We start from the raw sequence: 25268 nt of genomic DNA, 5'->3' as shown, positions 1-25268 counted from the left end.
AGCCCGGCTGCCGCCCTCCCGCCGCAGGAACCAGGCAGGCCGCTGCACTCCGGGCCCCGCCATGTCCCTGCGGCCCGCGGGCGGTGCCCATGACCGGCGGCTGCGCTGCGCATGCGGCCGGCCCTGCCTACAACTCCCGGCTGCCTTCGCACAGCGAGGGCGGGCTTTTCCTCTTTTTTCTTCGCTTTTTTTTTTTTTTTTTTTTTTTCTTTTTTTTCCCCTCCCCTCGGAGGGGGAAGGATGGGTGGGGAAAGCGAGCGTTCACGAAAGCGAGGCGAGGAGGAATCCCACAATACCAGGCGGGTTGCGAGCCCAGCGCTGCCGCTGTCTCTTTAATGCAAGAGGAAGCGATGCGGAGGGGTGGAAAATGGCAGAGTTGCAGATGTTGCTAGAGGAGGAAATCCCTTCTGGCAAGCGGGCTCTGCTCGAGAGCTACCAGAACCTCACTCGAGTCGCCGACTACTGCGAAAACAACTACATCCAGGTGAGGGGCGGCGGGGCAGCTCACCGGGGGCCGGCGGCGGCGCTCGGCGGGGCTTGGCTCTCCGGTGCGGGCGGCGGGGCCGGAGCCGCCCGAGGGGCAGCGGCGCCTGGCTGCCCTCACCGCGGCTCCCGCTCCGCAGCCGGTCCCTCGGGTTTGCCTTTTCTTTCAACTTTCCCAGCTGAACGACTAGGCTTCCCTTCCCCCGCTCCAGAGGGGAAGGGAGGGGGTTATTATGTCAGTCCGGCTCCGAGGGTGTGTCTTTTTTTTTTTCCCTCCCCCCCCTCTGTATTTGTTTATCATGAGTCACATCCCGGAGACCTCCCAGGGCTGGGGTGGGGGTGAGTGGGGCGCGAGGGCCCCCGAGCCTCTCCGTGCGGTCGGCTCCGACCCGGTATCCCGGGTTTCCCCACCACTTCCCGGCGGCGGGGCTCCCTCCGGGGGCCTCAGACCGGCCCCGGGGCGGCGGTCGGTGGCGGTGGCCGGGGCGGATGCGCCGCACGTGGGGCGCGGGTGCCGGGCGGCCCCGCACCGCGCTCCGCCGGAGCCGCCGCCGCAGCGGCGCGGGGAGCGGAAGGGGCCCCGCACTCGGGTGACATCACGGAGCTCGGGGCTCCGCGCCGGGTCCTCCTCGGCGTGCCGGTCCCGGCGGGGCCGAGGGAGCCGCGGTGCTGCGGGTCCGCAGCGCTGCCGTGAGCGGCGTGCGGGGGCAGGAGGCTGCCCGTGGGCCGGCAGCGCCGTGCGAGCGTGAGGCGGTGTTTCAAAATGGCAATCTGTGCCTCTCGCAGTCTGCCCGGCTCTAACACCCTACAACAGTGATTGCAGACCGGGTCTCTCGCGCTGGAAGAGGCTCCGTTGGTTGTAGCGTCTCTCCGCCGGTCGGTGTAGGTTTTTTTTTTCCTTTGCAGAGATTGCCAGTACTTCTTGGCCTTCTTTTAAGTCTGCTTTTGTGAAGCTACTTTAAGCACAATTTACTATTATTATTTTTTCAGGATTTACATCACGTGACTCTAAGTCTGCGTATTTATTCATACTGATCTGAATGCAGAACCATCCAGAGATGCTGAAACTCAGCTCTTTTTTTTTTTTTTTTCCCGTAAAAAAATTTGAAGGGGAAAGGCAAATAAACTTAATTTACTAGACAGCTCGTAGAGTGAACTTGTTGAATCTAATACTAGATCACCTTTGATAAGTATTGAATACAGGTTACTAACGTCTTTGGTATCCATCATTGCTGGTAAGCTATCTTACTGTTTTTAGTAATGCAGTGGCAAATGTGGAAACACATCTTTAATAATACAAAATGATTATTTTTTCATGAGATATTTGAATTAAAACTGCTCTAACAAGCCATATTTTCAAGGTGTTTTTTTTTTTTTAATTTTGTTTTGGGTTTTTTTGTGGTATATGAAGTAGTATGAGTTAATGCCTATTTATGCTTCCGAGTTGTTTGCTCCACCCAGAGAAAGCTGCTGATATAAATGTTTCTAAGAGGCGAGGTTCATTTGGTTTTACTCATGGGAAATATGACAAATACATGAGTATGGTAATTGCAGCACAAGTTTTGACGTGTCTCCTACTCCTGACTTTCTCTATGTCAGAAAGGTGCAGGGAATCTTCAGTTACATCATTTTCTTCAGAGTCATATAACTTGGCTTTTCTTACTTCTATCGAACAAACCAAATAAACACAACGCTTGAGCAAATTCCCATACGGTCATTTGGGGTGGCTTTTCCTTTTCCTTTTTTTTTTTTTTTTTTAAATTTGGTAGCTCATTTTCACCTCAAGTATCAAGGTCAACTGGATGTGGGATTGGTGGGGTCTGTTTTATCTTTGCACAGCTGTGTTTTCCCCTTTTGAAAGGAAGCTGGAATTCTAAAATTCCTACTGCAGTCTTGTACAGTAGCTTTGAAAAATGTATATGCTTCACTTGTATTTTACATGTATTGTACATTTGCTCAGTAAAAATGGTAAATGTACTGATAAAACTATGTATTTTTTAAATGTTTGATGGAGGTGTTTTTTTTAATCAGCACTTGATGCAAAGCCATCTGCTGTCCGGTTGGACTACTGAACAGATTATACTGCCAGTGCATGTGGTGGGGCCACTGTCGGATTAGGCAATATGACACAGGGCACTGGGTTATGAGATTTGAGTGTATGAGTATTGTGGGGAAGAGAGAAAAGGAAAGGAAGAGGCTTAACAAATATACAATGCAAAATCTATGTGTTCAATGTAATTGAGCATTTTATAAAAAAAACCCCAGACCAGAATAGAGAACCTGGCCATGAAGTGCATTTTAAAGTATTTCACAAGTTGCTACATGTTGTAACTTATCTGGTAGCATATAGCTGGTACAGTTCAGCCACTTTAAATTTGGAGGGATTCCTTTATTTCTGTGGAAAAAGCTAAGTGCTCCATAGTGGTAAAAATTACCATGTGCTGTTACCCACTCTGAGTTCTGCCACTGAGGTGGAACAGGTTTGCCAGACTAATCTGAGTGCTGGCACTAACAATTTATAGTGATTGTAATAGGAGACAGAATGATGTTCTCAGTGTTATGGTTTATATTCTTTGCTAACTTAAGCAGGAAAGTAATTTCCCACCCCTAATGTGGCTGTATTCAAGATATATACACACACACACACACACACACACATATATATATATATATATATGTATATATGTATATACGTATATATATATAAATTTGAAAATACAGGAATTTTGTTTTGTCTCTTGTACTTAAGCTGAGAGTAATTCTGGTAAAGTTTCAGTCATGCTGATTCTTTTAGGAGAACTTGTCTTCAATGTCTTTAAGGATTCCTCAAAAAAAAAAAAAGAATTGGGGAAAAGCTCACCTGGTTGTAACTTGGCTCCCTGATGGTGAATGTAGCTGTGTGGGGAGTAAGTATCCTTTTACTGAAGCATTTAGAAAAGATAACAGCATTCAGCAATCTCAAGTTGGAAATTGCTGTTCTTAGAAAAGCAGGAAGCAGTTTCTTGCGAAGGCACATTGTGACTATGTCAGAATGCCAGCTGGAATCACAGTTTGCCCTCCAGATCATGTGTGTTCTCGTTATCTAGAAAGTTTATTTGTTAGGAAGAGAAAAGAATTCAGAAGTAGAGCAAATAAGCTTCTAAGAAAGACCTGCAGTGCTAGAAGGAGAGTATGGTGGAAGTCTTGAGGGGGATGGGAGAAAAAGGGGACAGAAAAAAAGTAAAGAGAACCAAATGCAGAAGTAGTAACTGAAGAACGTTGTGATGTATTGGTGGTGATTTTGGCTTTGAGTAGAAGGGAAAGGGCATTTTAAGTACATTCGTGTATTTTCTCCTACAATATTTAAAATCTGTGATGTTTCTGGTTGGAAGCTTCAGTTACAAGCAGATAGAAAATGAGATCCCTGTTTTAGGTCAGAGGCTTAAACTCTGAACAGTTTTAAGAACAGGTTTTGAACTTTAAATCTTTAAGGTGTATTTTTGCTCTCTGGAATAATTTTTCTTATACATAGCCGTATTAATTTTTAAAAAATATTTTCAAAATGTAGATTCCCATAGCTGATGTCTTCCCCAAACCCTTTTGCCTGCCAGGTATATTCTGGGACTACCCCTTTTGATGTGCTCATAACCAAAAGGCTATCTGAAAATCTGTAGCATAAAGCTAAAGATGCTAGAGAGGAGTTTCATCAGTATCCTAGACAGTATGAACTTGATTAGTACTACTTAATACAGAAATAACAAGGAGTTAAAGCATTTGCAGTTCTAGTTATGATTCTTCAGCTGAAAAATACTAACTTGCATGGAGATTCTCTAGTCATTTTTCTGGCTGTAATGAGTTCTTTTGGTGTTTTAAGGAACTTGTTTACAATAACTAGCTTATGAAGCATTAGAATGACACAGGAAATCAGCTTCTGCAGTGTTACTGCACTGATGACTTCCTTCTGAACAACTTCAGTCGACCGGTGTATCCCAGAGAGGCCTCTCTGTGCTATAAAACTGCTTGCAACTCTTGTACTGTCTGAATCAAGTGTTCCGTATAACCTTATTTATGTATATGCAGATATATGTAGTTTTGTCAGTCTCAAGTTTCTAGACCACTTGTGAAGATCCATTTGTAATTTCTGTTTTTAAGCTCAAATATAATTTTAATATGACTGTGAGAATCTCTAAACAAATAGCTTGCACTCCTTGTGTAAATTCTCATCTTGATACTCTCAAGTGGGTAGATTTAGCAGCTTTAGAAAAATAAATTGAGAGACCTTTTAAGGAAGTAAGCACTGTATTGCCTAAATGTGTGTTTTTCTGTCATGTTCCTTCCTTCTGTGGATTCTGACTGGTATGTGGAAACTGAACGGTGAATTAATAGGCTATTCTGGGTAAACCAGACAAAAGCGCAGACAGATTTCAGTTAAACTGCTATTGCAAAAAAATTAAAGTATCTTTCCAGCTGGTAGAAAAGTAAATGTGTGGCATTGAGCAGAAGTATTGCATGCAAAAAGTCTCATAAATATTTGTGATCTTCCAAGGTGCATAGAGGAACTATTTTTGCTTTATAAGTTGGATGTTCTACACTTATATACAGTAGATATTTCCTGTCCAACACTAACAAACCTTTTCTTGGTGGCTTCTCTTTAGACATTGGTAACTGGTCGGACACTCAATTTCAGTGCCTGGCACATGGAAAGTGGCTTAACTTAGTTCAGTACAAAGAAGTTCACTCAGAATATCTAATTCAGGAAATGAGCTGCTCTAAAAGGATAAACTTAAATTGTCACTAATACAAATCCTTTATGTGCTGTGAGAACTTGTATGCTTTTGTGTTCATAGGTTAGTTAGTTTGTATTGAGAGTAAATACAGTAATATTTTTTCTTCCACAAGTTTCATTGCTAAATTTGGAACATTTAACAAAAAATGCAAATTAAGTTCATTTTCTGTAACACCAAATATAGTTCAAAATTAGAGAGCAATGAGATGAAATACAAACATGTAATCTGTTATGTTTTGTAGGTTAAAATAATATTCTTTTAAAAAGGAGTTGCCTTGTACTTTGAAATAATGTTCTTTTTAAAGTAGTTTAAGCAAACGTTGGCCAGCAGTATAAAAGGCTGGCAAACATTTTGGGTTTTTTTTTTAGAACAATAATATAGGTACAGGTTGGTGGGTTAGGCTTATAGCTCTTCTGTGCTTTGTGTAGGTCTTCTGTGCCTAGACAAGTGTCTTTATGTTTTCGAAAATAAAACTTCAGCTCATAGGCAGCAATATGACTGTAGCCCAACTTCCCTGAATCAGCAAGTGATTACACTGAACTTAAAGAAAACGAATCCTAGGGTGCTGAATGTCTGGTTTGTGTCCAGAGGAGGTAGATGATATGAGATGAGCTTTTCCAAATGCAAGATGTTTTCATTAATTTTGGTATATATTTGGTTTAAGAAGCCAGCAAGATGTTGGCAGCTATTCCTGCTCCGTTTTTCATAAGTGCTACCTTAATCAGGTGCAGTAAAATGGATTGTGATAAGATTTTGCAAGTGCATATTGTTTCTTCCACAAGGGAAGTGCTCTCCACTCTCTTCTGTTTGTGCACTATTGGAAGGAAGAAGCTTGCAGGGTGTCTGTGGTCAGTATATGGTGTGTGATCCTTGCTCCCTGTGCTGCTCTTGCTGTGCACAGTCCTGTGGAATTGTTGGAAGGAAGAAAGAAGTATGGTTAAATAGGACAACAATCTAATACTTCCCCCTGGTTCTCTGGAAGGTTGTTACAATAAGTAGCTTTCCTGGTGAAAAGAAAATAGATGAGCCTCGGGAAGGTCTCATAAAGTGGAGAATGGAGGCAGTTGTAATGAAGGTAAGAGTACAGGAGCAGGCTGAGTACAAGTAGGAAGTGCTGTCCCTCTGAGGGCAAAGTTCCTGTCAGTATCTAATCTAAGTTTAACAGAAAAAAACCCCCTGAACTCTGAAACAAAAGAACTGATGCAACTTCCCAGTATCTTTGTTTAGCATTTTGAACTGTCTTCATTTTACAAAAGCATAAGTGGAGGCATGGAATTTATAACTGGCTCATGGAAGGTCATATAGGGACATGCTGTCAGATTTGGGAACAGGACCTGATTGTGTAGACTTCCAGTGCTTTTCCCCCTGCCACCCCACCCCTTTCCAGACTGCCTCTGTTGTACTGCAACACAGCAGTAAGTGGGTATCCACAGAAACACAGAGGCAGTACGCACAGAGGCAGTGTAATGACACTTTTGGGAAAATATGCACCTGAAACCGTCATTGAACTCATTACCAGCAATTACTTTTTAAGAATTTTACGTATTGCCTCTCATAAGAACCTTGAGATTCTAATTTTTTGCTTTGCGAACCTCAGGAGTTACATAACGCTCACAGTACTGTTTGTCTGCATGCTGGTGGGTCTTGGCAGAGGCACGAGGAGATGCCGCTCTATTTCTCATTAGTGAAAGCAGTCTGTTTGATATTTCTGGTGTCCGGAATCTTGCTTAGCTACGGATCGGTGGGGTGGCAACTGTGTGGACAAAGTGTCAGTCTTGGCATAGCAAGATAGCTGACAACAGCCTTGAGGAATAAGGGGGTGTCTTGCTCTCTCTGCCTGTGTTCAGTCCTTGTTTAGTGACTTGGAGTCTAAAGGAGCGTAGTGTGGTTTTTATTGTTGCACAGTAAGAAATTACTTGTGGGATGCTGCTTATTCAGTGTCCAGGCTTGTTCATAATTACCTGGGCATTCTTGCTCTTTCTAGCATGTATTCCCTGGAGTGGTCTTCCTTTGATGCTATTCCTTCCACCCCAATCCCAAATCTGAGCACTGGCGACTGGAGATGGGTGGGCTTGGTCAGGGGGATCCTCACCTCCCTCCACCCCTATGTTAAAGGAAGTAACAGCTGAATTTAAGTGATAGATACTGTGCCTCAGTCTGATTCCTCCGTTTTCCTGACCTTGCTGGTGACGCAGCAGCCACAGGGACTTGATGTCTCCTGTGAGTTGCAGAAATAGCCCTTTGCAGCTCAAAACTTGAAGAGGGCCCTTGACAGCCAAGACCAGGGTGCTCTGGAGAATAGGTCACGGTGTGCTCCTGAACACTGCTCTGAGCAAGATGGTACTGCAGGTGCCTTTCCTCCTGCACCCCCAACCTGTCAGCGTGTCCTGACTGTCCTGGAGGGACTCAGTCAAGTGTTTCATCAACTTAGTGCCAGGTATTGAAATAGAAGATACAACATTTCTAACTGGTGGGCTCTTTAAAGAATCAATTTATTATGCAGCAGATGAAAACAAAACTCCAAACTCTTCCTCCTGATTTTAGAGGGAATGTGTTATTTTCCTTGGATTAATTATTAAGAGTGTAGATGCCACCTTTTCTTGAGACTGCAAATACTGTTGCTCATTACTTATGCATGCCCTTAATGCTGTTGACAGGAGCCATGCATGCTTGCTTTGCAGAACGTATATTTGTTACTATGATGCTGATAGTTCAGAAGAAGAGGAAGGGTGGGGAATCCCGCATGAGACTTTCAACTTGGAGTGAGACATGAGTATAGCATTTTCTGGTACAACATGTAGAATTCGGCAGTTTGTATTAACGTTAGTTGGAATTGGTATGTAACCTGCTGGGCTAAAGTAACCTTTAGCTGAGCTGAAGAAGCGGGGTAATTTAACTTTGAAAAAGACTGACTACTTACAAGAGGACTTCATTTTTAATAATATTCTTGTCAAAGGTTCCAGATCAAATATGTTTAGTAAGTGCTGGGATTTGGCAAACTGAAAAATTATCTGAAAATCAAAGCTTCCCTTAGTTTGAGCCTCCCCCAAGATAAAGTCTTTTCATAACCTCCGCAGATGATGTATGCTGTGCAGTATCTTCTGACATTGTGGAATGTTCTAAAAGAACAGTAAAGGTTGTCTCTTCTGCAATGAGATGGCATCTTTCTAGTGTTTCTTATGTTAAGATAGCAGATATATTTGTGATAGTGTCATCCCTCCCTCTCTGAGCCCCAAATAATCAATTCTGTATACTCTTCATACAGCAGAAGTTAAAGTGCAAGGAAGGTCTGATGCTGTAGTGATGTACAGTTAAAGGACTCATGGGGAAGAGACTTTGCATCACTATCCTAAATTTATTGTTACCTGAAAGACAAATAGGAATAAAATGGGGTACCATTCCTACTTTTGTTAAGAAAGCAGGAAGGCCTCTCAGAACTCGCCCAGAGGAGTCTTACCAAAACAAATGTTGGTTTAACATCCTTAGAGTTGAATGTAATGTTCTTACTGGGTGGTCCTAAAGTTATAAATAGTTCCAAGAAAAAAAAAAATGTTTATCACTTGAAGCATAACAATTCTTGGAAAAGAATTGAAGTGTAGACTTTGCTGGCTAATTTCACACCAGTGTTTCACGTTATAATACTTTTTATAAGCTGTGCCTTATCAGGCAAGTGTGGGGGTTTTTGTTGGCTTTTTTTTTTTTTTCATGGATAATCTTTTACCAGATGCATATCTTCACTTTCATTTTCTGATCTCCTTGTTGTACTTTGCAGAATTTGTCCTGCAGCAGTCATTGTCAGCTGTGCATCTTACTTGGCTTTGTTGTAGCAGGTGTGCTACAAGTTAATATTTGAGCTGTGGTCCTCATGCATTAGTTCTGTGTTTTCTGGAGCCCATGATAAGAAAACATCTGTGTAAAACAAATAGGCAAGAGAAGAACAAGTGTCCAGGCAGGTGCATCAGATTACTGCATGAACATTTAAGTAGCTGTAGAATGCCATGCTATGGCTTGTCTTTTTGCATACCTAGTAATGTTAGCTGCTCTTATGTCACTAAATATTACTAGTGACATTTCTCTCTTCCCATGTGCTTCTCCAAGGTTGTGATTTTAATGTGAATTTGCTGATTTCTCTCTCCCTGCTCATGTCTTCTATTTGCTTGCTGCAGATCGCTCATTAGACCTTTTTGTCTCACTTTCGTGTTGTTGACTTTGTCTCATTTGAGATCTGATCTGAAAACCTATTCTCCCTTGCCTATTCTCCCTTTAATTAATCTCTATTATTTAACTGCGTGTTTTACTGCCTTGCAACTTACATTATACTCCTATTTTTCATGATGCCTTTCCAACAAACAGTTTCCACTAGCATGGGTTTGCTAGTGATTTGAAACCTGCAGCTACTGAAGACATTTACACACATTCATTTTTAAAATTATCTTTGTTGGCACAAAGTTGAGACTAAAGCCTGCAGAGGAGACTCTGCAGTAGTCTCCTAACTACCTGAGGAAGCCATGATGAGCAGGATGTAGAGGAAATGGAATGCAGCTGGGAAGACAGTGTGGAATGGGACAGATGTTATTCTCCCTATTAGTAAAATTCTTAGGAGGTCTCTCATATTTATATGCAGACAGGCCTTTCTTTTATGAGAAACCCATCTTCTTCAGGAAACTGGTCCTTTTGTTATCCCTTTTGTGACTAAGGAGTAGAATGGGCATAATAAAACTTCTCTGCTTGGAGGGCTTTGGTTCTCTTTAACAATGAAGGAAAGTGAACGTGTCAGGAGGAATGGGGTTCTCTTAACATGCGTGTGTCCACAAAGCAGAGCTGGACCTGATCCTTAAAGGGTTTTATAAAATATGGTTGTAACCGCCAGGGTTTCTGCTGAGAAGCCTTATGGCAGGTGGCTGGGATAGTGCTTCAGTCAAGGTCCAGAGAATATCAGACTAACAAGTAGAGATGTGGTGGATCAATGCACTTAATGCTGGCAAGTTCTTTGAGACCTGGCTGGGAATTGTTCAGCTTTTGATATGCTGTCTGACTTGCAGGATTTCTAAATCTCTGGGAGGAGCTATTGTTTCTATGATGCAAACTCCTGGCTTTAGCTGCATTAGATAAAATATGCGTCTGGTTTGGAAGTGCTTGGCTCTACAAGGGCTCTTCAAATACCGTGGGTGTGTTTCCTGCTGCAGCACACCATATGTTCTCCCAGCACTGAAATGATGTGGTTGCTGCAGTAGTCCTGGGATTTGTCTTAAATGGCAACAGATTTTTAATCTAATTTCTAAGGTATCTTTAACTTTGAACATTAGAGAAGTTGTTGTTGCCATAGATGTATTTGAAGCTTGGGCTCATACAATGCAGAAATCTTGTATCTCTTCAGTAGTGGCTCTCATTTCTAAATGTGTATTTCATTCCTCTTTATCAGTGTGTCCTTTAACCAGTGGAGAATGATAATAGCCAGTGGAAAGCTTTCTAGCACACACTCCCTCTTTGAAAACCTACTGTCCATGAATATGAACTGTAAAATCAACTCTTCTCACTACTCTGCAGTGAATGAATATTGACTGTTCAGAGACCGAGGGAGGTATTTTTGTAATTATGAGAGAAACTTGTTTACTGGGGATTGAAGCCAAGTATGCAGGGATATGGTACCTGTTGATTTCTGCTTCTCTGCTGGAGAGAGAAGTTGCTGGTTTTGGTCCTGAATGTCTTATGTGTGGAGTATTTAAATGTGTTCCTTGGGCATGGGAAGAACTTGTAGATGATCTGTATTGAATAACTTTCTGCCTTGCTGACAGAAAATGAGAATGGTTTGAAGGATAGCTGAAAAGCAATTTGAGGGTTATGAGAAACTCCCCAAGTTTCTGGTGGGAATAAGAGCACAGGAAGAATAGAGAAGAGAGTGTGTAACCTTCATTGTGTTCAGCCACTCTCTCTAGCTAACTGTGGTGCTGAGAAGGACAATATGAAAAGCAAATACTGTTACTATTTGTTTCCTGCCTACAGCAGAGAAATAGCTTTACTTTTTCCCAAATTACTGTGAGGGCTTACTGCAGCAGCAGTGGGAGTGGGGGAGTATGAACTGGAACAGGTACTTTTACTGGCTGCATAACATCCCACGAGGCCTGGGGGAATGAATGTGGGGAATACTGTGAGTCATACTTGTCAGTCTCATAAAGCAGGAGGCTTTTTAAAATTGGCCTTGAAGGGGAAGAGGTGTTTAATGGAGCAGTTGTGCAGGAGTTATGCAAATAGAGAGCATAAATAATGAACAAAGGCACTCGTTTAAGTTTCATGCCTCCTCAGAAAATTACTAAATGCAAACAATCATTGTGAACGTTAAGAAAAACGCATCATCATTTACGTATAATGGGTGCAAAAATGTGGCCATCCATGATGATAAGAAAATTCTCCTTTTGTGAATAGCAAAATTAATTTCTGTAGTTGTTGAACAGAAAACATGCTTGTCGGTCTGTTTGGTTTTTCATGCTTTCCAGTTTGCTTTGAAAAACAAGGCAGGAAGCTCAAAAGCAGCTCCCTAACCCAAGAGCTGGTGGGTAGGGGAGGTGGTAAAAAGACCAGTCTCCAGTTTTGCTTTGGACATATCTTCAGTGTTTAGGCTGGTTTTGTATAAAGTTTTTTCTTCCCTGTCCCCCTATTCATGCAGGATTTAATTTACATGTAAATACTGTGTATTCTTTGGTAAAACCAAGAGCATGTTTTTAAAGTATAGCTGCATTTTTTTTTTCTTTATGGACACAACCACTTCTTGCTGATTTAAATTAGAGTTTTGAACAGAGGTTATGAAATGTAACTGTTCCAGTCCTGGGCTTGCTTGCAGATGCTCACATCATAGTGAGAATCTTATCTCTGATAGCAAGACTTACCAGCAGACTTAATGGGCATAATGTTTTCTTGGACTGCTACTTCTGCCTCTTGCGGTGTAGAGAGGCCATCCCAAGCTTTGAAGCAGTTGGAAATGACAGATCCACAATCCCACATGCTGCTCCACTGCTGTACATGTCCTCCCGTGGCCTCCCCTGTGTTCTAGCCCAGCTTCCTCCTGGGTGTACAGATGCAGAGGTAGTGGTGATGCCTTAAGTTTTAGCTTTCATGTTTTTCAGATTCTGTGTTGCCTAGGGGCGTAGTTCTGTGCCTCATATTAAGTGCTGGTAAGCTCTCTTCATGGAGTAGGTAGACAAAACAAATGCTTTTCCTGCTGAAGACCAAGGACAACTTTCAGGTCCAAAAGCATAAACAACGGTGGACTGAAGGGGGAAGCAAGAAGGATGAGACTTGAGAACCCGAAGCTGTAGTTGGACAATTAAACCCCAGTATGCTAATGAACCAAAACTTAAAAAGGTGTCAGACCTCGTGACTGGTTGGGCATTTTGTGATCATTCTAAGTCCACCTTGAGTGTCTCCCTGGTCAGGCTCTTGTCCTGCCCAAGGTGCACCCTAAGGGCTTTTAAATAAATATCTGCTTTATTCTCTAGCTCTGTCCAGTCTCTCTTTCAGGTCAGCCTTCCCAGGGCGTCAGTGGCAGTGTGGGTGTGGGCGGATACTGCGGTGTATGGCTATGGAACTGTGGTGATGTGTTCCTCTTGTTTCTCTGAGCACAGCTCCTCTGTGCCTGTAATAAGGCCACTCAAGCTGATTACAGACGAGATAGCAGCATGTCCTGATGGCCCTATGACAAGTGCTGAAATGGAATAGTTCAGGTTTTGTTTTACTGCTGGAGGGAAGAGTCAGGGAGTGATGTGGCCATGACTGTTCTTATGCATCTAGTTGCATGGAAGTGCAGCTCTGGTGTCATCTGTATGACTCTGCACCTCCTGCATATGCCTAAATCTGCCCTCCACGTTGTACATGAGGGGGAAGCAGTCTTTAAAATCGTCTGAAGGTACACTTTGAAAACACCAGTGGAACTTCAACACTGATTAGAAAACTTTGCTGTAATTGTGTTTGCAAGAGGCATTGCAGCTGTATTTCTAGGGAAAGTTACTCACTTGAACTACTGCTGTACTAGCTAACAGCACAGGAATTGTCTCACCAAGGACTTTGTTTAGAAAAACCAAACAAAGCAATTCCCTCACTCCTGAACTTGATGCTGTATTTCCTGTGAAAGAATTTGCTTCCTTTCTTCTGTTGGTTTCTGTAAGATAGGTTTTACCTATTGCTGGATGTGGAAATTACCATATTTATTTAGTTCTGGTTATCTATTCTTCTGTTCACTTTTTGGTGGGTAAAGAAATATTACTGACTTGCCATCCCTCTCCTTCTTCATTCTCCTGAGCCATCTCTTTTGCTCTGTTGTGTGTAGTTTTTAGAGGAGATAAATTTCTACTTGTTACAATTGAAATAACCCAGTATGTAAGTGAGCTTCTGCATGTGAGGTTTTGGAATGTTGCTGCTAACTGTAGGATAAACTTCTAGCATGATAAAAATAATTAAGCAAACAGAAGCTGGATGTAGTGTGCTTACAGCCACTATCAAATAAAAATCATACAGTCAGGTCCAGGAGTACATCAAAGTCTGAGCAGTATTTGCTGTTTCTGTGATGAGATAGAAACAGAAACTAGGTTGATTTCTTTTCGAGTTACATGCAAGTTTTTATAAAAACAATAATTCCTTGTATTGCAGTCCATTACTTTATTACCATGAGATCACTGTATAGCCTATGCGCTCTGTGAGAGTATGCCTTGTGCTGGGAAACAAGCTACTACAAAATTGTGGGAATCCACTACTTTCTGGTCTAAGTACAGCGAGATATGTGATGATATTCTGCTGGACTGAGTATATTCGTCTTCAAGTCAGTAAATAGTCAGCAGTGGAGTGATACAAAGCATGAGGAGAGAATTTGATCCTATAATGGCCATTGTTTTCTTTGTTTTAAAAATACTGTGATGTTTGGGAACTGCCTGAACTGTAAAATCTGGGCAGCAGCTGTGTGTCTAAAGTGACTCTCTTAAACATGAGAACTGTTCCTGAATTAGGAACACGTGCAATCCAGAAATTTGCTGATTGTCTGAAGACCAGTGTAACTCTTGGCTCTGAATTTTTTTGCCTTGAGATTCCCCCTGGAGCTGGACAGGCCAGCTTAATGACTTTCTGTGCTCTCTTTTCCCACTTCCCTCGCTGCTTTGTTGTCCTGCAACATCTCTGACATCTCCATGGGGAGGAACGTGTTGCAGTGCAGAGTGTAGCTTTGAGCCTGCTTGGTTTTGGACCAGTCCTTTAGTGGATGCTGATGTTGAGTGTTTGTTTTGCACACAGATGTTAAGGTTACCTTGTTGTATCAGTTCAGAGCACTGTTGACGTAAAATAGAACACCAGGTTGGAAGGGGACCTTAAGGATCATCTGGTTCAACTTTTCTTGGGCAAAGGAAAGCATCATCTAGACAAGATGTCCCAGCACCTTGTCCAGTTGAATATTAAACATGGCCAGTGTTGGGGATTCCACCACTTCCTTGACAAGGTCATTCCAGTGACTGGTTGCTCTCATTGTGAAAACTTTTCTTATTGTGTCATACTGGAATCTCCCCAGGAGTAACTTGTAAAAAGGGACATTCCATCTTTTTCATAGCCACTCTTTGAATACTGGAACATCTTCGATAATAATCTGTGATACCAGGACATGCTGAGATGAGACTGTAATTTGATCCTTTATGCTAAATCTTGTTGTTTTAACCTTGCTTGCTCAATGCTATCTGGCATGATTCCATGCCTACATAGAAGGTAGGGAGGACTAGAGTGAGAAAAAAAAAGGTCATCTCTGAAGCTTACCTATGAAGTCATCAAATTTTAACATGTTGCTTGTCTTCAGATAAAGATTTGTTGTATTCTGGGTTTAGACCCTCAGTTTGATTTGTCAAAACAGAAATAAAAGACCTCATGTCAGCAGTCATCAGTCCTTGAGAGTAAACTGAAGAGATAAACAAAATCCATAGGAGGAACATAATGAAACTTTTTCATACAGAGTGAACTGAGAAACTTTGTCCCAAAGCAGGTTACTCTGATCTGTCTGGCTTCAAAGGCTTGCATGACATGAAAGTCTTACCAGGTTCTGATTTTTTCTCTCCCTTTGGAGAATCTTGAGTTTGGTTTTTTGTTGCTGCCACTGTATCACAGAGAGGATATTGAAGTTACTAATAAATACTGAAGTGTTTCCTTCCTATTCTCACCAAAAAAACCGAGTGAAAAATAAGTCTCTGATTTACCAAGGAGCATGTCTTGCTAGATGAGCTAATATTTGTGGCTGGGTGCTGTCACTTAAGAAAGTAAACAGCCATTTTAATTTCAAGCCCTGTTACAAAAACAAAAGATCAGTATTTGAGAGACATTCTATTTGTTTCTCTATGCACTCTCTAATTTGCTGTTACCTGCTGTCTGGTGTGCCAAAATAATCATATGCTCCAAAGCCTTGGGTGGCTTTCTTAGTGTTAAAGGGAGAAGACTGCTATGGAAGTGCCAAGGGTTTGTTTTTCTGTCTGACAGTCCAAGGGTGGCATTAGAATCATAGAATTATTTAAGGCCATCAAGTGCAGTCATTAACCCAGCACTGCCAAGTTCACTAGTAAGCCACATCCTAGGTGCCACATCCACGTGTCATTTAAATACACGTGGGATGATGGATACAACAGTCTGGAGCTCTGGCTGATATCTCTGATGTCAGAACCTGCTTTATGTCAACTCTGAAGAAAATTGTGTTTGATGTCATAAGGCAAATCAGACACTGCAAGAAAGTTGCAGGTGTAGTTTTGAAGCAACTGTATGTGCTACTATTGGGCAGTGCTTTACAGGAACGGAGTATGTGTTTTCTGTACTGAAGCTTGTATTGTCTAAATCATGTAAAACACAGAGTGTAAGACTTGGACCAAATTTCTTATCCTTGCTGCACATGCAGCCTTGAAGCCTTACTAATTGAGTGTACAAGGGCTGTGTGAAAATGACACATGGGCATGTCTGCTTCTGTCACTTGAGTTCAGTGTGGCATGCCATTATGGTTGTATAGACAGACTGTGACAACTGACAGTAACAATGTATTGTGCCAACATATTTACTAAGACATCTCTTTGATTTGATTTGGCAGAAGAATTGAAAATTACATTTTCAACAGTATTTTTATATATTGTATATAAATAATATATATATTGGTTTTTAAAAAGGGGAGTGGCTTAGTCCAGAGCCAACATGAACCTTGTTTGTTGCATTGGGCAGAAAATGCTACTAACAGAGCAGCTGGCATGTACCTTCCCAGGCTCCATCTGTCAGAGTCTGCATTGCTTTATAAATCACGTTCCTAGCTGAGAGATTTGTTTCTTGCTATAATGTTTGCAGCCTGGATTAAAATGGAATTCCTCAGTGTTTGTATGTTTAAAAAATATTTTTTGTTTAAGTGTGTATGTATATATATTTATGATATATGTATGTCCCTTAAGCTTTCCATTGGAATTAAATTCTCCCCTTAATAAAGAAGCTTTCTTCCCTCTACCTTCCTCAAAAAAGAGGATGATTAAAAAAAAATTGAAACTCTTCTATTTACAGTTAATCAACAGAATGAAAAGGAACTTTCAAGTAAAATAAAATCAGCCAGGACACAGTGAGATTGACTAAATTTGGTCTCAGCCCATAGAAATGCTAATTTGCTATCAAGGCTATTCAGGACTGGTCAGGGGAATATTATTGATGGAAATGAAGGATTTGCTTCTAGCTGATTGTCTCGTGCATACAGGATTTGGGGGAAGGGCTTGTCTGAAACAGAGTTTGCGAATTACAGGCAGTACTGGTTACACTGCTGTATGTGTTTGTTAAACAGTAATTTGATGGTTGTCTTGACCCTTGAGATAAGGAAGCTGACTAGTCAAATGTTTTTTGTCAAGATAGTGTTTCTAACAAGAAACAGACTGAAATCTTGTTTGTGGACTACGGTGTATTGGTGGTGGTGATCATCTCATCTTCTGGTGCCTTGAATGAATGCCAGCTTTATTGTGCAAGGTCTTTACCTGGGGAGAAGAGATTTCAAGTTCTTCCAGTTTCTCTGCGTTTTGTATAGCTGACTTACTGCATCTTATGTGGAGAAACTCAACATGGTATTATTTCATATCAGTGGGTTTTTTTGTTTTAGATCCTGGAAGGAAATTCCCTTGAGTTGAACGGTAGATGCTAGCTTTACTGTGTTTATTGAGGATTTCTGCCTTAGTAGATACGAAGAATTACTGTTTCCTGAAGGAACTTGAAAGAATTTTAATCATGCTGGTTTTAGTTTCGGGGTTTCCATAGTGAGAGGTGTCTTGGGGTTTAGAACTGCTCATAATGGTTAGGCATCCTTCTGTACCTTACCTGGCCTTCAGATTCCTCCATGCTCCTGGAACAATTAGTTTTTTAAGTAATGAAGAGCTTTGATACTTCTATTTGACACTGCTTCCCACTATGTGAAGAGAGAAGTGTGCGGAATAGTCTGTTCTATTTCTTGTTTTCACTGTCAGTGAAGGATTGACTGCCAGCCCCCTGGAGAGGCCTTGGACAGGAGGTGGACATGTTCAGTGACTGCAATATGTTGCTATTAATAGCTTGCAAGCTATGGGGTAGTTAAAATCTTCAGCTTTTACTTGCATGCACACAAATTCAGGAATGGTAGAAAAGTACAACAAAGAGACAAGTTATGATAAAAATCACTTCAGTAAAACCCTTGAATATTTTTGTTCATTGCATGTACTTTGGTACTGATCTTTGTGATGTAGAATTTTAGTTGAGATTTGCCAGTGGTCTGGAATGTGTGTGGCTTTTTGGCTTTAGTTGCCCTTCGGATGGGGGCTGGGTTGGTCCTGTCATTTTATCAGGCTGTACTTGGACTAAGTCCCTTCCTGTGCATTGTCCCCACATAAATGCTTGCCTTTTAAGTTTCGCACATTCATTTTTACTGATGGTGATAATGATATGAATGGCCGAGCAAGTGGTTCCAGTGAGAGGAATATGGATAATGATCTGCTTATGTTGAAGGAAGACAGTAGATGTAGTGGTGACCCTCTACAGCCTTGTCTGTGGTGCTGTGGGAAGGTGTCTCTTGTCCTACTACACTGGACAAGGGTTGAGTTTGAACTTCTGAGCTAAATCTTCTGATGGCTTACTTCACTTTCCAGTGAGGAATTGGGGTACTGATCAGTGAGAAACAGTCCCAACTTGTAGGCATGTAAATTCCAGGCCAGATACAACTCTCTGGACGTTGGGATGCACTCAGCAGGTTATCCATCCCCTTGAAGTAAATGTGTTGCCTAGCCTAATGCAGAGAGAATTTCTTCAGTGGAATTGCTGTATGGCACAAGTACTGTAAACCTGTTGCAGGAGGCAATTGGCACACCTCATTGATACTCTTATATTTATCTGCACGGCATACATAATGTAAGCAACCCCTTTTGTAAATTTTGAAACCTTAGTTTCCCATGCCACTTTGGAATGTTATATATCCCTTAAGGCTATATTTGTGGTGATAGAAACTGAATGCTCTCTGCTCGGTACCAGCTACTAATAACCACAGTCTGTGTAGATCTACTTGGATGGCGTCCAGGTAGGTAGTTGGCTCCTGAAAGTTCTTCAGAATCTAGAAACTTGTGACACTTGCTTCTGTGACTTGCCAGTGTCTCTCTTCTTTAATTTATAAATGATACTCTGAGGTTATAACCATCAGTGACAGCCAAAAAGTCTACCACGGTGCATTGTGTTTACAAAGCAGTTTGACAAGCTCTATGAAAAACAGATAAGGGAGAACCTGTATCTGTGGGGTACCTACTTATTTCAGTATGTAGCTCCTCAGTTATTTACAGTGATCTAGGGACATGATATTCAACATAAATTATGTTTAGCTCCTGAGCCAAAAGTCTAATCTAGTGTATATGGCATATTTAAACCTTTAAAAAACTTATTATTACAGCTTGGATGTGGAATACTTGGTCTAAGAACATGTATTGTTGATAGTTTAGAGATGTCCAAACCTTTTGCAATTAGCAGTCAGAAGTAACAAACCCTCAAGACCAGCTTTGATTTGTTAAAAACCTTATCAGTTCAGTGAAGCAGCAACTTCAGAAGTATATATCTGAAGTTCCACATGATGTTACAAACACTTGCATTAGGGAGATTTGCACCTGTTTTCTGAGTGGGGGAACCACTTCTCAGAAATCCATTCCTTCCACTTTGAAGTGTCCCCAGTTATTTCTCAGGCAGGTTAAAGTACTGATGTCTGGAAGTTTCCAAGCCACTTCCAGAATGTACATCTTCACCATTCTGTAAAAGTATTGACTTGAAAAATTAGGTGCTGTAGGTTGTAGTTAATAAGATAAAATTTTGACTGGGTGGTTTGATATGGATCTCTGAGCTAAAATGGCAAGACCTTAGTGAAGAAAACAAGACTTGGAAACCTCAGCTGTAGTGCTTGTGTTATCAGAAAGCATGCATTCTGTAAATATCAAAGATTGATACAGGATGAGATGAACAAAAGACAGTACTAATGGATGTATTGATGACTTTGCATAGTTGCATTCTGTGATGCATGACGAAGATTGCTGAATTCCTGTGGCAACTGATTGTAGTAATCCTAGTTTTATCTTTAATCAACTAATGATAGGAATTCTTTTTCAAAAAGACCAAAATGGAAAACTGAAGAATTTTATTGTGTTAACTTGTGAAGCAAACACAAATGTAGTGCAGTGTTGCATTTTAAAGCTGAATGAGCAATGACAGCAGAGGCATATAGAACTGAGTGTAAAGCTGTTCTTGTAGCTTGATTGCTGAGAGTGATCAAGCCCAGCAACAGAACTCCAAGCATCTGAACAGCTACTGGGCACTCAATACTTAAGAGCTTTGTTTAACTTACTGATTATTGGGCTGCTTTAGGGCCGTTCTCTGTTAGTAGTTTATACTGGATGAGTTTTTCTGTGCTTAAATTTGCACATATTCCAATAGCTTGAAGATGAAAAATGTGGAGCAACCCATGCCACATACTAAGGAGGCATTTTGATTTGTTTGATTTGTTTTTGCTAGGCCAGCCAGCTTTGGTGTGATCTGATAAGCTACTTTCTGACCTTTGTCAAATGGAACCAGTTGTTCTGGTGGGGAATTTATCTTACAGGGAGTTTCAAGCACAGTGAATGGAACTGAAGTTGAAAGAGGGAGAAGAGAGGTTGGACAGCAGGTACTGGGGAGGTAGAAGGTTTGACTTCTGAAGATGATTTGCAGTGTGAGCTGATGAGATTTGTGGATGGAGCTCGTACATGCAGTTGTGTGCTGTATGAACTGGCACATAGTGGGAATTAGCTGAGAGAGAGAGGTGGGAGGGCAGATGTCTTGAACAATGCGCACACAATGTTGTGGGGATGTGCCTGTGTGGGTGGCAGTTTGGAGAGGGGAAGAAAATGTGACGTGTAAAGATCGGCTGTAGAGTGATGGACAGGTTCCTCATCATTTGGCCTTGACATGTCACTGAACTGAAGACTCAGTAATTAAACTTCTGCTCTGTTTTTACTGTATCGATTGCTTGGGTGCAGAACCAGTTTTGACTTTTAAAATAGTATTTATGCAAACTTTTCAAGGAAGCTTTATAATACTAGTTGCATTTGACAAAAATACATGGTATGCAGTGTGGACTGCCGTGCAGTTTTAACTGTCTCTTTATATACCCCATTAATTTATGAGAGATTTTCTTTTAAAATTTTTTTTTAGTATTAAATCTAGTTACTTGAAAGCAATTTTAAACAGCAATTTTGTCATAGTCACATGACTGTTCAAGGTGAACTGGAGCTTTCAGGAGGGAAAGTTCAAAAGCTATGATGTTCTGTAAAGAGCGTCCACTTTGCTACTAAAGGAGATCAAATTTTTGTTTATATCAAGGACAACTGGAAAAAAAACCCAATTTATTTGAAGCTTTTAATACTAGATGGCAAAGAAATTCTGAACCATACAGGAAAGAAGTCAGGTGACAGTCTTTTTATTGTGATGTCTTAAAATTGAGTAGTTAACTAGTGCTTATGTATTATATTGAATGTAAACACGTGCGCTGTCTTCTAGTCTGCTTTCAGTTTTTGCTTAAAAAGAGGCGTGAAAGTAACAGTTGAAGAACATTGGAACTCTTGGCTCCCTCCTGTTTCTGTCATACAGTTCTTGGCTTCTCCCTCTACCCTCCCGCCTTTGCTGTCTGTGAAGCTTTTAGCTTATATCTTGTGGATGCCAGCAGTTCTCATTAAAATAATGCTAAAGACTGTATGTCAAGTTAGTTCTAATCTGAACTGTTAATCTGCAAACTGAAATTGCCTAAATTATCTGCTAGGCTTCAAAATGTTCCTAATCTAGTTCTTACAGGACATGAAATGCATTCCACATCTCAACTATGTTCATTTAATCCTGCTGCCAAAGTAGTAATTTGAGCAAATAGCTAAAATGTTTGGTGCTTAGGCAAATGAGAGCAAGACATTTAATCAATGAATCATTGCAGATGAAAAGAAACTTGTTATACACTGAAGTTTTCTCATTTGACAACACTCAGTAATGGAATGCTGTGACTTTGTTGCCTCTTAGTGTTTAGCCCAACAGTATTTAATTAAAACGTAATAATAAGACAACTGCTTGAGTAAAGGCTGCAGATCTCCACTTGAGTTTATATGAAGTTACACTGATGGTGGCTGCTGCATTAGTGGTTGTGTCTAATCCAGTAAACCTTTTATTTCAGACACCTAATCTGCTACCTGCATTTTTACTATCTTCCACAGTGGCTGAAGTTCGAGTATGAATTATCAGTTGTTTTCTTTAGGCTGTAGTTCAGTTAGACAGTGTTGTTAAAGTCACTGCTAGTGATGATTTGACGTTTAAAATGCCTCTTTGGAAAGCCAGAGTGCTTTTGGAATTTTTTTTCTTGAACCTTTAGTAGTTGTTTTGCACGTTATGTTTTCTGAAGAAGCAAAGTGACATTTACTAATTTTTTCTGACAACTAGAAATGTCAATACTTTTTTTAGATGAAAGGTAGCTTTGTTTGCATTTGGACATACTAAAAAATTGAGTTTTACATATTCTGTCCTTAGCACGTGCAATAGCTCTTCTGCCTTTTGGCAGCAGATTACATTGAACCATTCTTGCTGCTTCACATTTTAGAAGGCATCTGTATATGCATTCCGTTTGAAGGGTGGCATTAACCAAGTGTCAAGTGTCACTAATAAGTGTCAAATATTGCAGGGAATGTTAGTCATGAATATGAACATAATTCCTGGATTTGAGGGAACTCACTGGTGTTTAAAAAATGTATAAGCAAAATGTAGCATAACATAACATGTTGTAGTATTTAGGTCATGTTGCAACTTTTATAAGGTATATGAACAGCTTGCCTTCTGGTTTTCTTCTTAAAAATAAGAGACAGGATTTAAAAATGAATGAGTGTATGGAAAGTGGAAAACATCGGGCTCAGTTGAATGCTAATGGAATGTCTTTATTTCCTTGCTTTGTGCTTAACATTGAAAGTCTTGCATACAATGTGTGTAGAGTGTTACTCAAAGAAATCAACAATAAAAATAAAAGTCTCATTGGAAGGGGCTGCTAATATGGACCTTTTTTATTGGTTGCTGAGGTCTACTATTTGTTCCATGAATACATAAAATTGGGAAGAAACGATACTAGCACTAAGTCATTGTGTACTGCAAACTCTTGCTTATACGGTGCATCTCTCTTGCAAGTGGAAAAAAAGGAAATTTTGGATAGCTCCAGTTTGCTAGTTGGATAACAGATGAAGTACATGGCCTCCACTGCCAGCTCCTAAGGTGTGTACAGGGAGTACTTCAAAAGGGATTCTGCCTGTGTGTTTTCATGGTAGAGGTGGTGGTGATATCTCCCATCCTTCTAGAGAGGAGGGACTTACTTGGGCCATGCAACTCAAGTCATGTAAACAGTTCCTGATCTCGGACAGTAACCTGCCCTCTGACTAGGGAGCCATGCCTCGGAACAGGTTGAGGACTTTACCTTAGCAAGGTGTGACTTCAGTGGGAAAGTTACCCTTTCCCTATATTTTTACCCTTCAGGGGAAGGCATATATTCCTTTCTGATACCTCAAAATATGTGTGCCTTCTCAGTCAATGGTGGACTTTCTCAGCTGTCAAGGAAGTTTATAAAGCTTTTGTGTGGGATAATTTCACGAGTACTCCTGTACGCAGGAGGCCTCTGTGCATGCCATCCTGATGCTCTGCTTGCCCTTCTTCTGGTCTGTGGGAGTAGTAGCCAACATAGCTGCATTGTGGGCTTTATAGATGGCATGTGGAATAGGGGACACCCAACTCTGGGAAAATATTTTTGTCTTAATTAGCCCTGGCTGCATGATCTCATAAGAAATGGCAAAAGGTGCATTTCAGTGGTCATGGGGATTTGGAGGCTTTTTGAGAAATGAGGGATTGGACAGGCTTTAGAAACTCAACTCCAACAAGTCATGGTATTGTTGTTTTTCCTACTGAATGGTTTCTTGACATCTAAATTTAATATCGTTAAATATTTTTCAAATATTTTATCCTCAGTATGATTGAGATTTTTTTAAATCTCATGCAGGTCAAGTACTTTGGCTGCTCCATCAGACCTTCTTGATTACAGATTCTTCCAAATACAGATTGTGCTTTTTGTTCCTGTCCTTTTTCCCCATCCTCTTCCTGGCCTAAAGCACGTGTTGTTGTTTTGTTTTACAGGCTCCAGATAAAAGGAAAGCATTAGAAGAGACCAAAGCCTACACAACTCAGTCTCTAGCCAGTGTTGCTTATCAGATCAATGCACTGGCCAACAATGTATTACAACTGCTGGACATCCAAGCGTCTCAGCTACGGAGGATGGAGTCCTCCATCAACCATATCTCCCAGGTAATCTCTTTTCTTTTTTAATAGAGGACTGACAGTGTTGGACGAGGCATTATCGTGTCTTTTATTATTGAGTTGGGTAGTTTATGATGACTTCTTTCTTGTGATAGAAAATGATAAGGCTTTTTTCTTTCTGATATTTATGAAACATGCTTTGTGGTTAAGGTCATGACCAAAATAAAATAGTTCCTGTATCAAGAATGCTGGAATTATATTTGATTTAAAGCAGGAATTAATTATTAAGATTCCAAGATTCTGAAGCTGCACTTGAGGGAGGAGTAGAGAGAAGGATTCTGTTTCGGAAGGAAATCCAGTTAGAAGTGCCATATGTGAGGTGGTGTTTTATTTAACACATGCAGTGAATTCATTTGTTTTCATAGCCTTGCAGGATATAATTTCATGTGCTCTGTGGAAGGTGAGAGGGGTTCACATGCTGCCATTGCCTGCTCAAGCCAAACTCCTTCCCAGCCAAGGCAGGTGAATGAGTGAGCTGACCTGACTTGTACTGTGACTGCAGTATTATTGGAGTTGCTGCAGTGAGGACATGGAAATTGATGACAGGAAAGAATAAGCCCATCCCTTTCTGTGGCAGCCTGTATTTCCCTGACTGAAGCTTCACCCTGGCTGCCTGCTTCTGTGGGGGGGGAAGCATTGCTGCTGCTGCCTGCTTTGTACCTGATCATTGGCCTGATTGTATGCTACCTCAGCCAAAAATGTCTGCTCTGTTTAATCTGGAAGTGGCTTGCTGCATAACCAGGTGTGTGCCGCGTTAGTGCCAATGAAGGCAGGGACAGAACTCAGTTATTTCACCCTTACATTGCTGTTCTGAAATGAGCTTGAGGGAGCTGTTAAAAGCCCAGTATCCACTCTGTCGTGCTTTTACTGAAGTTCAGTTGGATCTTCGCTGGGCTTTGTCCTGTGTCTCTTTGAGATGCTTCGTAAGCAAATAACACAGGATGCGACCTAAAACGTTCTTCAGTGCAGCCAGTGAATTAAAAACCTGAGTTGGTCAAGCAGCATCCTGTTGGTGGTATGCCTTAGACTAAATACGTGAAGGAAAATGCTTCTTATGGTCTCTGCTGTATCCCTCCCAAGCCCTGCTAACCTCTCGTACGGCTTTTTTGGAGTTGTGGTTTCTAAACATCTTTCTGT

At 41.1% G+C, this 25268-nt stretch overlaps 1 protein-coding gene across 12 annotated transcripts in view; it reads left to right on the top strand.

Moving 5' to 3' along the window:
- Window positions 1-217: 217 nt before the first annotated feature.
- ABI1 (abl interactor 1) overlaps window positions 218-25268 on the top strand; it is a 78578-nt gene continuing 53527 nt past the window's right edge. For 9 of the 12 annotated variants that reach the window (XM_066199325.1, XM_066199295.1, XM_066199257.1 and 6 more), the window contains exons 1-2: window positions 277-484; window positions 23952-24119. In XM_066199325.1, coding sequence (XP_066055422.1) covers window positions 368-484; window positions 23952-24119 — 285 coding nt within the window. In that variant the 5' untranslated portion in view covers window positions 277-367. Of the gene's footprint in view, window positions 485-23951; window positions 24120-25268 lie in introns of all 12 variants that reach the window. The other 3 variants (XM_066199342.1, XM_066199352.1, XM_066199334.1) reach the window with 1 other exon arrangement.

Source organism: Chamaea fasciata, unplaced genomic scaffold (assembly GCF_029207755.1).
Source record: "Chamaea fasciata isolate MVZ Bird 193981 ecotype frontalis unplaced genomic scaffold, bChaFas1.0.hap1 SCAF_1, whole genome shotgun sequence".
NCBI classification, from domain to species: Eukaryota; Metazoa; Chordata; class Aves; order Passeriformes; family Sylviidae; genus Chamaea; species Chamaea fasciata.
This window is presented reverse-complemented; position numbering and strand designations above follow the sequence as displayed.